General features: G+C 41.2%; 1 protein-coding gene across 6 annotated transcripts in view; it reads left to right on the top strand.

Annotated features, from left to right (window-relative positions):
* cald1a (caldesmon 1a) overlaps positions 1-13,373 on the top strand; it is a 53,339-nt gene that overhangs the window by 14,821 nt on the left and 25,145 nt on the right. For 5 of the 6 annotated variants that reach the window (XR_004694532.1, XM_035147102.1, XM_035147100.1 and 2 more), the window contains exon 2: positions 11,244-11,329. Coding sequence is in view for 5 of the 6 variants with exons in the window: in XM_035147102.1 (XP_035002993.1) it covers positions 11,253-11,329 (77 nt within the window). In the remaining variant the exon portion in view is untranslated. Of the gene's footprint in view, positions 1-10,099; positions 10,252-11,243; positions 11,330-13,373 lie in introns of those variants that run through there. The other variant, XM_035147098.1, reaches the window with a different exon arrangement.

The raw sequence follows: 13,373 nt of genomic DNA, 5'->3' as shown, positions 1-13,373 counted from the left end.
GAAATGGTAGTTTTAGCCTAGAACGAGAGAATAATTCTACTAATGCTGCAAAAGATCTCAGAGATCATTGAATTATCCGGTTTGAAGACGAGTTGTTTTTCTCAGTGCATTGAGATTGCTATCAGCTGTTTTGTCTGTGGCTTCATTCAGCAGCTGTCTGTCATTACTTATTTACAATCCTGTTTAATAGTCTTAAAAGATGCGACCGCAGAGACTGGGTGATGTTGTCCTTGTGTACTCAACATAACTCAATGCTGTGTTTTGAGGGGAGCTCTTTAGAGGCGACCCATCAACAGGTTGTTTCACTTGTCGACACTTCGGTAATTAGCTTAAGTTAGCATAAATAAAAACTGGGAGAAAGGAGACAAAGAACTTTGTAAAACCATACCTTTTTTTTCTTTTTACCTTCAGGCAGAGTTAGGCTAGCTGTTGCTTCACTTACCTTCACATAGCTAAGTAGCTTAATTTAGCGTAAACAAAGTACTAACCCGCGTTAAACCACAGGTTGCTGTTTTTTATTGTTGCGTCATTGAAGAAAACAAATTAAGCTGTGTGTGTGTCTTTTTTTTGCCTTTGAGCATAACTAGGGTTACTGTCTTTAAGGTAAGCTAAGCTAATTACTTGAATCATTTCTCAGTAAATAGTGTATATCATTGCATTATCACTAAACATGAGAATCAGTTTTATTGAATTAGTTTCCGTTACGAAGCGTAGCATAAATGTTTAAAATGTAAAACTGATACTTTAACATGCATTGCAAAAGTTCAGTGACATGTTCAGCTCGACAGTTTTGTACAGTCATTCTATTTATCGCTTTTGTGCTATATTTTGTTTTACTCCAGTTTTTTTTCTTCTACGAGCAGCTCTCGTCCATTGCTGGCAGCTCACACACACACACTCCCAAAAGTGTCCGAGATTATTCGATACGTTTCCTGTGAAATGACATACCCACACAGAAACGTTTTTTTGCAGCGCTGCACTGCCAGGAGAATGTCAGAGCCGCTCCATATAGCGAGGGGGGCTGGATAAACAAACCGTTTCTAACTTAAGCAGAGGACTGTGGTGTTTGAGACGGCTGCTTTTTCACCAAGAGGAATGTTCCCTTCCAGGGGGCTCCGATACAGAGTACGCTGCCGAGACTCTTGTATAGAGCTCATATGCGAAAGTGAAGAAAGCTCTTGTGTGTTTAAAAATGAAATGTCAGCGCAGCGCAAAGATCGATGTGCCTCTCTTTCACGGCTCGTGGGTCGTGTAGGTGTGTAAATTGTATGTGTATGTGTATGCTCGTCCAACGGTGTTCACTGAGATGTCACGACAGGTCCACCATCACCATCAGTCATGCTGTTTTGAGAGGGAGCCAGCTCTGTGGCCACTGTGTAGTGAGTGTGAGAGCTCTATCTCGCTGTGTACACAGCATGCAAGAAAACCTTCCTCTTTTTTTTCTCTTTTTTCCCAGTTAGGTTACGGGAAAAGGCAGCATTTTTTCCTTCCATATTTGGTCATATGGAGCACCGCCAGTGAGCAGTAGCCTTTTGATGCCGTACAAACATCCCTATTTTGTGTGGGATTTGTGCTTTTTGGAATGCCTTTCTCCAATTCTGCCTGACTGTGGCTATAGCATCTGAACTTTTAAAAAGGGACACAAGCCTTTTAAAAGTTTAAGACTGGAGAGGAATTGTACTGGCTCTAGCTGCTCTCTCACAAAGCAGTTGCCCTTTTACAGTTTTATTTATGATTATTATGTGGTAGGAATCCAACCCCTAATGCAAATATCCCTCTTAAACCCAATGTTTAAAAGTAAGACAGTGTTTTATAGCTGTCGTCTTCTTCAGCCAACTGCTGCATTAACTCCTCCTGTTTCCTTTTGTAATTCTGTAAATTGGATCAGCAGCTGACAAATAAGAATGTATCCTCTTCTCCCAGTGGTGAACTGTGAAAGGCCTTAAGTGAGATTTTGAAAGTCGCAGATGCTGGATTTATTCATATCTCCTCAAAAGTGAAAATGAAGATGATATGTTTGCAGTTTAAATGGTGCTAAAAAGCTGCCTGTCAGAAACCTGTGAGCTTCAGATGATGGATATGGCATGTTAGGGTAATGTTTTTCTTGCAATTTAAGTGTGACTTCACTTCAGGCGTGAGGTTTAAGGACACATAAACACACGCTCAGCCTGAAGGGGGACGCTTGCTGGTGAAGCGCAGGTGTTTTCAGCTTTCGCTCCACCGAAGGGAAAGGTCATAATACCCACAGATGTAGCGCAGCCTCAATTTTGAAGTTCCCATCCATGTGCGGGACCAGGGGAGGAGAATTTTTTCTAAAGAAAAGTGAGTCATAGTCTAAATATACAACAGATGACAGCATGCTCAAAGAATAGTAAGGCTATCTCACTGACAGTGGAAAATAAAACAAAGGATTCAAATATGCATCATAATGAGTCATTTGTTTCTATCAGAGCAACATAAGAGTTTAGAAAGTGTTAAGCTACAGCCTACTTCCTAAAAGTGGGTTTGTCAGTTTAAAAGATATTTTTAAGTATTTATTGGCATGACATTCTTTAGAGGGGTTGTAGCTGCACGCAGTTCTTAAAAAGATAAAATCAAAAGGCTAATTGACATTGCTACAACAAAGTCCAACTCAACAAGAAACTCTAGGATTCAGACGACTAAACAGGTCTTTAACAATCCAATTTATTTCAAGGTTAACCTGAGAGCACACTAAATACGCTGCTAATAATCCCTCAGTGCACAAAACTACGGCGTAGTATAATGGGTCAGTGCTGAATCAGGAAGGTGGTCTTTAAAGTGAGGCTATAGCTTTTACCAATTCAGGTACTGCAACCTTTGGTGGACCGCAAAGGCCAAACTGAAATGGAATGATTCGGTTAATGGAGGATTTTGTATTGGTGTCACCGCCCTAACTGTTGCATCATTAGCTTCTTTTGGCAACTACACTTACTGCAGCTCAGTCACATGCCTAATTAGCTTGTTAGGTTTGTCACCGGTGTACAATGAATCCAGGGATACGTTGCCCTTGAAGGGATGTACCTTTATTTTTAGCCAACCTGTGTACATGCTCGCTCTGTTGGATGCATTTTAGTGATGTTGCATTCCCAGATTTCAGCGTTAACTACAAAAGTAAAACTCGGGTGGGCCATTTGTAACTGTGATTGTTCATTTAGTTTTAAATCATTACATAGAAAAAAACACTTTTTTAACACAGTTTTGATTCTGATAATTGCTGGTGAATTAATTATTAGTTTGATTGTACATGTGATCGGTTCAGTCACTGACTCTGTGATGAATTCAGTGGTTTGTTAACCCAGCAGTGCAGACTCCAGCCTGCTAGCACCCTGTACAAAACAATACTTCTGAGGTATTCCATTCAGATTTTCTTTGCTGCGTTTGAGTGTGTGAACAGATAAACTCAGTCTGTCTGTCTCCGTGTATGATTCACACAGCACACAGAGATGTTATGGAATGTGAACCATTGTCTGGGAATGCAGGAGTCTCCTTTTTCTCCACCAAATGGAAACTTAACATCTTTAACCTTCAGGTCTTTTCCCTATACTGATGTGAAATTTCCCCTGGCTTGTGTTTTTTTTTTATCTGATAGAGTCAGAGGGCAATTTAAGGGTGTGTGAGTGTGTGTGTGTGTGTGTGTGTGATCGGCACATCTTAAGTCCCTAATGACAATGCGTCTGAGGCATTCAAGGTTCCAAGCCCAGTTATTTCCCTAAACCTCAAAACTGTCGGCACATTATCCCACTGCATATCAATTGTCGCAGTGGTATTAGCATCTCAGGTTTGCCTATGAATACCGTCTGCTCATGCTCGGTGAAAATTTTCCTCATTCGAGCTGAAGTCACACTTTTAGAAATTTGTTTTGGGGGGAGTGTTAGTGGAAAGCAGATGGTATTGAGATTGAGTCGTGCTCTGATGCAGTTGGCCTCCTCATATCTTGCCCAGAATATATAGTTGCAGCTGAAGACCGGGGCTTTGACAACAGAGGCCATTGTGGTTGATATTCACCCTGCGGCATGCAGATGCAGACTCAGACAAACGCAGAAAGAAGCTTGGCTGCTTGGATACGGCTAAATCCTATAAAATTCAAACCCAGCACTAAGTGTTGGTCATAGCCAACCAATCCCGTCTCTCTTCAGATTGTAGCTGAACACATAGCGTGCAGCTGTTGGCTATGCTGCTGCGTTGTGGTCAAAGAAGGAAAAAAATCTGTTCGAAAAGGGTGAAAGAGAAAGAGAAGTAAACTGGATGAAGAGTCAACCCCTTCAGGATTTTCAATTCTTATACTTTTATGGATATCTGAGAGTTCAACAGTATATTGGCAGTTACTCGTTTTAAAACCTAAACATTGTTGATGAGGATTATGTAAATTAAGTTTATATATTTCAGTGTGACATTTTAATTAAAATAAGGTTATATTCAATGTGACCATAGACAAGTATTAAATTTGCAATAACAAATATAAGATTAATGTAAACTGTAAGTCCTTACGACAGAAATCATATACATAAAATACTTTTAAAAAAACATGAGTGGACCATTTATGTTCTTTTTGTAACACTATCTCCAAAATTCCATAAACTTATCTTCGATATTTCTGGTACTTTTTCACAAAATTAATTCTAATGTTCAACACAACTTGGTCAAATAGAGTTGATCATAACCCATGAATCCTGAACCTAAATATGTGTGTAAAGTTGTGCCTCCATTCATGGAAAGTATCTTTGCTGCTTCATTTGATCGTCAAGCCAAGGGACAAGTAAGCATCTCAAGCTAATTTTCTCTTGTAGCTAAAACCAGACGTACCTTTATCCACAATTTTTCCACCTATGTTGTTAAATTCAAAACGTTTTATCAAATGACTTCTACATTGGCTGGTGTACATTGTTTGTTCCTCCTCAATGTGACTTGCCTCTGTTTAGCATTAGCGAAATACTAATAGTTTCCTAGTTTCTTGCAGTGCACAGATTGACAGGGCCTTTGTTGGATTAGAAGCCGCAACTTTGAGTTGAATTTTGATATCAGAAAGATATTAACAGGTTTAATAATTGATTTTCAATTTGAAACAAGTTAAAAACTGTACGTTGGTGGTCAATTATAATAATAATCAGTCAGGCTCTGAAAGGCAGGCAGAGAAAGTGACAACAGATGAGAGATGAAGCTGAGCGAGGGACAAGCAGAGATGGAAAGGAAGAGATAAACTCTTGACCTTGTTGTGCTAAAAACCTCCAGTGAATTTATGAATGCTCATCCACGGCTGCTTTGCAACCTGGGCCTGTAAACGTGTTAATGCTGCCGAGGCCTGGAGACACATAGCACAGAATCCCACAACCACAAGGCCAGCTTTCCAAACACAGGTGGTGATGGATATCACACATGTACACACATTTACCGTACCATAAACACACATTTAGTACGAGCGGTGGTCTCGCATATTTGCAGTATTAGAGTTGTGAAAGCATGCACTTGCATTCCGACACAAAGAAAAGCTTGCAATCATCAAGTAAAGTCGTTAACACATCCAAATGCACATTTACATAAAAACACACATTTACAAATGTGAATCCTGTTTGTTGAATAGCATTTCTAATGATGTGCACACCCCCACACACAGACTGAACATATAAATTGAAACGCCCTGTCAGCCTACTCTCAGGAGACTCTTTACCCCCGCAGAAAACGTAAGGTTTACCCAACTCAAACTGTCCCCAGAGCCTCTGCCAAAACAGCTGTTAATGTGTGCTACCTACAGGCATGCAGTATCTCTCTCTTGTCATTCCTCTCTTCCTCCCTGCTTTACTGCACAAGCTTTATCTGTGTGATAAAATAATCATAAAGTGATGGTTCTTACTTTGCCAAAACTCATTGCCCATCTATCTTTGCTTAGATAGAAGAAATAGACCTCAGTCTCTATCTCTTTTCCCACAGGAGTGAGTCTCCTTTACCTCTCATTTAGTGTGTGTGTGTGTGTGTACAATATGTGTGTTCATCTCCTGTGAAGTTAACATCCCGCACTCCCATAAATGGGCAACTTGCTGTAGGTTGTCCTATGGAGGAATGTTGTGATGATTGAACTCCAGGGAGATTTGCTCACATGTCCACTGCACAATTCACATTAATGTCTCTCTCCCTGGTCTCCAGTCTCCTACATTTCACATGGAAAGGATATAGAAATATAGATATAGAAACATGGATGCAAACAATACAAACATTTAGCCTTGCAAATGTTTTGGAGGAAGGAAATGTATTCAGCCCTTAAGGCCACACACAATGCATTGTTTGAGAATGTAAACATAAGGTGTTTCTCAGAAAAGAATTTTCTTGAAAAAAAAGATGTCAGATTCAGACAGAGGAGATTTGTGGTAATTATTTCTGTGTGAATGACGGGTGAATCATGCTCGCCCGACTGACCCATGACAGCATTTGAAGAGAGGCAATCCTGCTGTCACCATATAAACCTCAAATGTGTCTAGAGGGGGAATTGTATTTTCCGACCTACATTTTTAGTCTGGGTTACATATCATATATAAGAGGTGAATACAGCTGATGGCAAAATACTGAAATCCTGTACCTTGTTAAAACTTTCTTTTCACATCTTCTCCACAGTCTTATTTTAGGCTACAGAATACAGCCATTTCTATATTATCTCAGAGATATTTATACGTTATCTTGTCACAACATATTTCACTATAGCACCTCTATTTCTATTACTGTCTGGTAAAGAGTGGAAGTGGCTCATGAGGTCTTCAACATACCAACCACAGGTGGGCAAAATATTTCCTTCCCTTGATGTAAACGCTTTGAAATCCAGGCTTTGTGCCAGTGGTGCTTTCACATTCCAGATTACTGGGATACTTCTCTTCACCTGGACACCTGCACAGCTGCAAGTACATAGCTGCTGGATGTTTAACCTTTCCTCTGAGCTCTAGACTAACAGTGTGTTCCTCTGGAAACCAAGAGGAGAGCAACAGACAGTGTTGTGCTTTTATTTGCCTGCTCTGTAAACCCATTGCTAACTAGAATGGCACATAGCCTAATGCATACCTCTGCCAAGGCCTATATTTCCCCTAAATTCTATCAAGCTGCACCAAAATATCGTAGATATCAGTCTTCCAAATATGCCTGATTTATTTTTCATTGGGATCAACCCGTTATTTCCTGGGAAATTGGTGAGAATATAAAAAAAGTAAAAAATTTCAAAATATGTTGCTATTTAAGAGAAAACGATATAACCTCCTAATGTTACAGGCATGTAACCCTGCTGACATACAAACAAACAACATCATTTCCTTGGGCGAGTTAATAATTAAAACTTGCAAATTGTCAGTGTTTTAACCAGAACCTTAATTTCCAATACTTCATATAATAATAAAAAGAAAACTGTGCTAACATTAGCTTAAAATGTTCTTAAGTGCTATTGGCAAAGTTTAGCATACTAACACTCTTATATATAATAGTGAGGAAGCGAAACATTATCCCTGCTAAATGTTAATATAGGTGCTTTCAGACATGCGCACAACACAGCAGGGGATCCTCGCTGGATTCACCACGAGCGAGTGGGGGGGTTGATGGTGCTCCTAAAACGTGACGGATGCAAAAATGAAAAAAGCTAAAAGAAAATAAATATCTCTCTGGGAAAAAGCAACACATAGAAGACACAGAAAAAGATGTCATGAGAGTTACTGGTGATAAGAGCCGACACCAGTGATCTCTGCAGCGGAGTTTGTACGTCACTTCCTGCCTCTGCCAGCTGCACCCAGCGGCTCCACCTCTCTCCTGAATCATGTGGAGGATTTGATGCCGTTGTGAACGTGTCTGTGCAGAGAACCTCCTGCTGTGTTGTGCATGTGTGAAAGGCAAACTGTGGGTAAACTCTGTAGCCAATTCTCCAGATTTTACCCGCAGGTCATGTCTGAAAACCGCTTATGTGACTTGTGAGTAATTCAGCCATGTACAGATGTAACAAGTCACCATTGTTCCTATATTTACCAGCCTAACAGCTGGCAAACACAATCTAGTTTTTACATGTTTATCTTAGCATGAATGCATTTTACTCAAAAAACAAAGAGTCACTGCACACACAAGATCCAGAGGAGGAGCTCCTTTTAACTGGCCTTGTGAATGAGTAATTTGGAGGCCCTTTCAAGTCGCCTCAGCTAAAATCAGAGGTTAAATAGGAGCATTCCTCGCATAGCTCTATAGCCATAATGTGGAGATTAATGTGTTTGTCTAAAGGCTGTGAGGCGATCGTAGCTCACAGTATCACTGTAACAAATCTGACCAACGAGCTGCAGCTTTCTCACAGAATGCTAAGCCAGCGTAAGGAACATTTCACCAAAGCCCAAAATAGATGCACTGCTGGCTCATACCTGCTCCTCAGCCCAACTCCCAGACTTCTGCTTAATCTACTTTGTGACTCATTTGGATGATAACGTCCTTTTGTTTTGCTGCTTTTAATTCAAGTCTCTGTGGGAAGATAGTGGCATTATAAGGTGGTGTAATCCCAGGATAATATCAACTTGGCTTTTAGGGCTTTTTTAGTGGCAGGCACTTAGACACTGGGTTCGGTGCCAGGGTCTGGCAGTCTCGACAGGTAGTAATTTGACTGGTAAATGTGTCATTATAGCTGCTGTGGAAGGTTGGGCAGACGGGGGAAAGAGAAACAGGGGGAGGGGAGGAAAATAAGAGCAAGACTGTGTAAGAAAAAGGGTGATGGATGGAGATAAATGATGGAGTGACTGGGCAGATGAAGCAAAGAGAGGAAGAAGAGGTTTTACAGTGGACAGGCTAAAACAGGCCGACCTTGTAAAAAAGTCTGAAAATGTTACAAACTTGAGACTCGAGGTTGCTCAACTTTATGGAATGCTGTCTTTCTCTTCATTCTGCCTGTGTTCGCTTTTGCAAAGTGTGGGTGGTCCCGTCACTGACGTACAGTTACATTACTACATCTTACCGAGGGCCTTTTCTGCTGCTGCTCTGTATGGTGCTGCCCCGTGAAGAGACGAGACAATGTGGCAGCCCTTTTCAAACATCATAAATCAGTTTGAAAACTTAATTATTTTAGGGTTATTATTCACATAAAACCTTGAATATATATGATCCACTTTGTGATTATTTTGGTGACAAACCTTTTATTTTAATTTACCTTGTGATCATTCTCTAAGTGTAAATAATGGGTCTTTAAAGTGAGCTATAACTAATTTTTGTGTAAAGTTAAACAGCAAATGAAAGCTTAGCCCTTTCAGCCGCATAAATCATGCATTATCTGCAACAATAACTCTACATTTATATGCCACTGTGCTTGCATTACTAATAACTTTGTCTCCCTTGGCGTCGCCGGTTCTCGGAAGTGTGTGATTAGACTGGTGATGTTTGGAGGCCTCGTCGGTTGTCGTTACTGCTCTCGTTTTGTCTTAATTAGGGATGTATGAAAAGCCCCAGATCCAAGGGGCAGTTGCCACCCTCCTCCCCCACCACCAACCACTCCAAGCTCGCCAGTTTCACCAATGAGGCTGAGCACGCATCTAAACACAGAGTGAATTTTTGTGGTATTTAAAATATCTTCTCCCCCGCTCTTGCTGTGTTTTACAGTGTAATAGCAGGGGGAGGCAAGCCTGTGTTTTCTGTGCGGGTGCATGGGGGGAGGAGACTGGGTGAGAAGATGCAGTGGGGAGGGCGAGGGTTAGCAGGATCCCTCGGAGTCATGCTCTCTTGTCGCATTTCCCTCCTGTGTGTGTGTTTCCTGCCCATGTGTACAGACCTGTATGTCCTCTGTAGTACAAGCGGGAATACATCCACACCTACATCCATGGGTGCATGCACACGTATGCATGTCTTGGGGGGGGGGGGTGGAATCCAGACAGAAAACATGCTTATAACACACAGGAAACTGGGCTCAAGAGTCGAGTCATGTCCTGGTGCAGAGTTTAGCCAAGCTCTGACATGTCGATAAACAACACAGGAAAAGTTAGCGGCAGAGATAGGGGGAGAAAGAGAGACGGGACGGAGGGGGGAGGGAGTGAGGGAAAAAAAGGAAGGAGGTCACTGAGGGATGGAGGGAGGGACGACTAGCAGGGAGGGCAAGGAACAAGTATTTGCCTTTTTTTGTCAGCTGAGGCTCGACTGTTGGAGACGATTACTAGAAGTTGTTGCTTTGTGTCTCTGCTTGGAGAAGACATTGTAGGCAGATGGTATGGTGTGAAGGGGAAGACATTGTGTGAAGGATAATTCAAGGTATGGCAGCCACTCTCACTTCTTTGTTTCTACACATTTGTCCTCAGCACTTTTAAGCATCCTGTTTTCTGCCTCTGCTTTCTTCTTCAAGTATATCACAACAAAGTGTTGAGTACTGAAACATGACTTAGTTCAGTTCTGTCCTTTTATTCAGCAAGGTGTCACCCACCTTTGTCTTTTACATTCCACTGCTCAGCTTGTGGCCTGTGTGTGTTTGCTCAGCTCCTGTGTACAGTGGATGTTGCCGGTGGTTTAGCTGTGATCGTAGATGTATGATGGGAGCCTCAGCAGCTCCTGGGTGGTCTCTGTCCTCACAGCGTAGCCAGTCACGTACCCTAGCGTGGTATTTTTAGTGAGAGCTGTTCTTAACTGATTGAGTTAACATCCTGTCTTGGCTTCTCCTTCCTCTCTTTTGTCTGTCTCCTCTCCTCTTTCTTTCATTTTTCCAACAAAGTTTATTGGCATTCATTCCAGCCAGGTTTTTGTCACCTACCTTAGGACTGTACATTAAGAGATATACCTACACACCTCTGGGCAGTACCATGTTCAACCATGGTTGGTTTGGTGACACTGGTGGTTTCAGTGGTAAAAAATAAGGGAAACTGCTGTTTAATATGACAGCAAACAATATAATCAGTAAACAGATGATTTTGATGAGGTCAAAGTAAAATTTGTACAATGCTGGATTGCACGTATTCATCGTTTTTTGTGAACCATTTGTATATTTGAAGGAGTCCGCCAATCTACCATAAAACTACTATATAGAGAGGCATTTACCTGATGTATATACTTTAAATAAACATTGCTGTGAAAATGCCAACCATAAATATTTTCAATCTATTGAAATTTTTAAAGATATCTGTTAGCCAGATATAGAAAAACCAAGGCTTTATTTGACTGGTAAACCAGTATTTCTGCCCTCTCAAAACTGTCCTCCCTCCTGAAATTGAGTAAATTAACATGTGTTTGTGTTCGATGATGTCATCCCACAGGGCACAATCATGGAGGAAATGGACTTTGAGCAGCGCCGGGAGCTGAGGAGGCAGAAGCGGGAGGAGATGCGCCTGGAGGCCGAAAGGTAAGACCCATTTAGTTGTCTTTCACTTATGTCTGCAGATGCATACTCCGGGATTTTCTTGCAGAGCAGAAAGTGTTTAAACAGTGAGCCCTCCACAGTGGCCTTATTTGTAGCTGGAGCCACAAAGGTCCTGCTGTCCAGAGGGGGCGAAGTAACTGTCATTTATAATCGTGCGGCCGAGGTTGTGTGAAGCTGTGGGAGCAGCCTGTGTTGTGTAATGAAGCTCTGGATGTCAGTGCACAGCGTACCTCCTCTGAAGTTCTTGCCAAGGTGGAAAAATAGGCAGCCAGCTTTAATAGCTTGCACCCTCCTCTAGGTCTTTAAAGAAATCGCTCAGCAAATAATAAACTCTGACTGGAAGAAAAAAAAAGGCCTGATAAGAAATCTGATAAGCAATGTGATGACCTTTAAGTGGGAATGTTCAATCATGCCCTCCCTCCCTCTTTCCAATTTTCTCTCCCAGATACCGTGGCTTTGTGAACCCCTTTGGATTCAATGGAAGAAATTGATTAAACTAAAGTTCATTTCAGTAAATTGAGTGGTAACACGCCAAGTACGGTAATCCAAAATAGTACCAAAAAAAAGGAGGGGCTTTTATTGTGGGAACTTGATACATATGGTGCCAAGGAGGCTTTTTTATTGGGCCTTTTCACAAAAGCCTTTTCACAAAAGCCTCTTCATCCGCGGTGCAGCCCTTGCAATTAAGAATGAGGTTGATGTGGAGTCAGATACTGACCAAGGTCACTCGCCTTTTTGATGTATCTTGTGAGAAGTGTTCTATTACAGCCAGTTACTTCATCGCTGATGAAAAAAAAAATGATCACTGCTGAATTCCTAGATGTTTCTCTGATAATTATTTTTTTAGGACACAAAGACAAAGCCCTTTCCCAAAAGTTATATAGCATTTCTCATATACATTTGTCTCTAATAATGGAGATATGCTTGGTAATGATTCAGGATTCAGGTTTAACCCATTCATTCATTCATTTATTCATAGAATTAATGCAAATGTACAAGGTTCTCTTTACGGACAAATTGAGCATGTAATGTGACATTTTGGTCGCATTGTTCATGTCACATTTTGTAACAGTTGCTTATTTACACATCTAGCAGCATCATCAGCATTAATTTGGTGTCATGTTTCAAGAAACCTGGTAAATAGTTGTTCTCCTTTTTGTTCACCACCAACTCCGGAGATAATATCTAGCTCTTGAGCTTCTAAAGGTTTTGTGATGTTCATTGACTTTGTCCGTCTGTTGTTTGGATGCCAAGCAGGGAGTGCACAGAGGGTTTAACAAAGCTTTGTAGCTGAAAACAGCTTCCGGGTAGAGGCTGGAAAAGTTCTTGATGATAACAGCATTTTCGGGCTGACAAACCAAAACAATGAGCTGAAAGGTCCTAAATAGTTGTGTAGAGCTGAGGCTGTAGGTAGTGGAGTATTGGAGTATTGGTCTGACTAATCCTTATTGGATGTGTGGTTAATAAAAAAAATGTACTGTATGTCTAACCCAACATGGAGGGACATTGCTGAGACTGTTGGTAAAGACGAGGCATTCTGCAGGGAACTATGGGAAAAAAATTCAATGACCGGTAAATGCAAAGAAGTACGCTCAAGCCCAAAGTGTTGCTCCTGGAGGAAATAAGGCCTGTGCCAAAACTGTTATCTTTGTGTTTCTTCTTCTTCTTTACCTTTTTCTGGCAGTGTTGTTACATTTTTCTTAGCAGCAACACCTCTTGTTCAGGAGAAGACACTGCACTGAGTTACTGTAACCTAAGAGCGAGTAAGAAGGGGAAAGGCATCGTGTTGACATCTCATTTCAAGTCAAGCATAACCATAGCTTAGAGCTAAAGCCTTTGCACCATGAGACAACTTCCCAGAATCATTGAAAAGCAAGAACCAGTCAATTAAAATTTTCCGTACCAGTTATGCAATGTTCTTCTTCTTGGCATCTTGTAGTTTTTACCTATTTTAGACTTTTCAGCCTTATATCCCAGATGCACTTTAAATAGCTGATTGAAGTGGAGGGTAATGCTGTTGGTACAT

This window comes from Hippoglossus stenolepis, chromosome 22, assembly GCF_022539355.2.
Source record: "Hippoglossus stenolepis isolate QCI-W04-F060 chromosome 22, HSTE1.2, whole genome shotgun sequence".
Lineage (NCBI taxonomy): Eukaryota > Metazoa > Chordata > Actinopteri > Pleuronectiformes > Pleuronectidae > Hippoglossus > Hippoglossus stenolepis.
The sequence above is the reverse complement of the archived record's forward strand: the minus strand, read 5'-3'. Positions and strand labels throughout refer to the sequence as shown.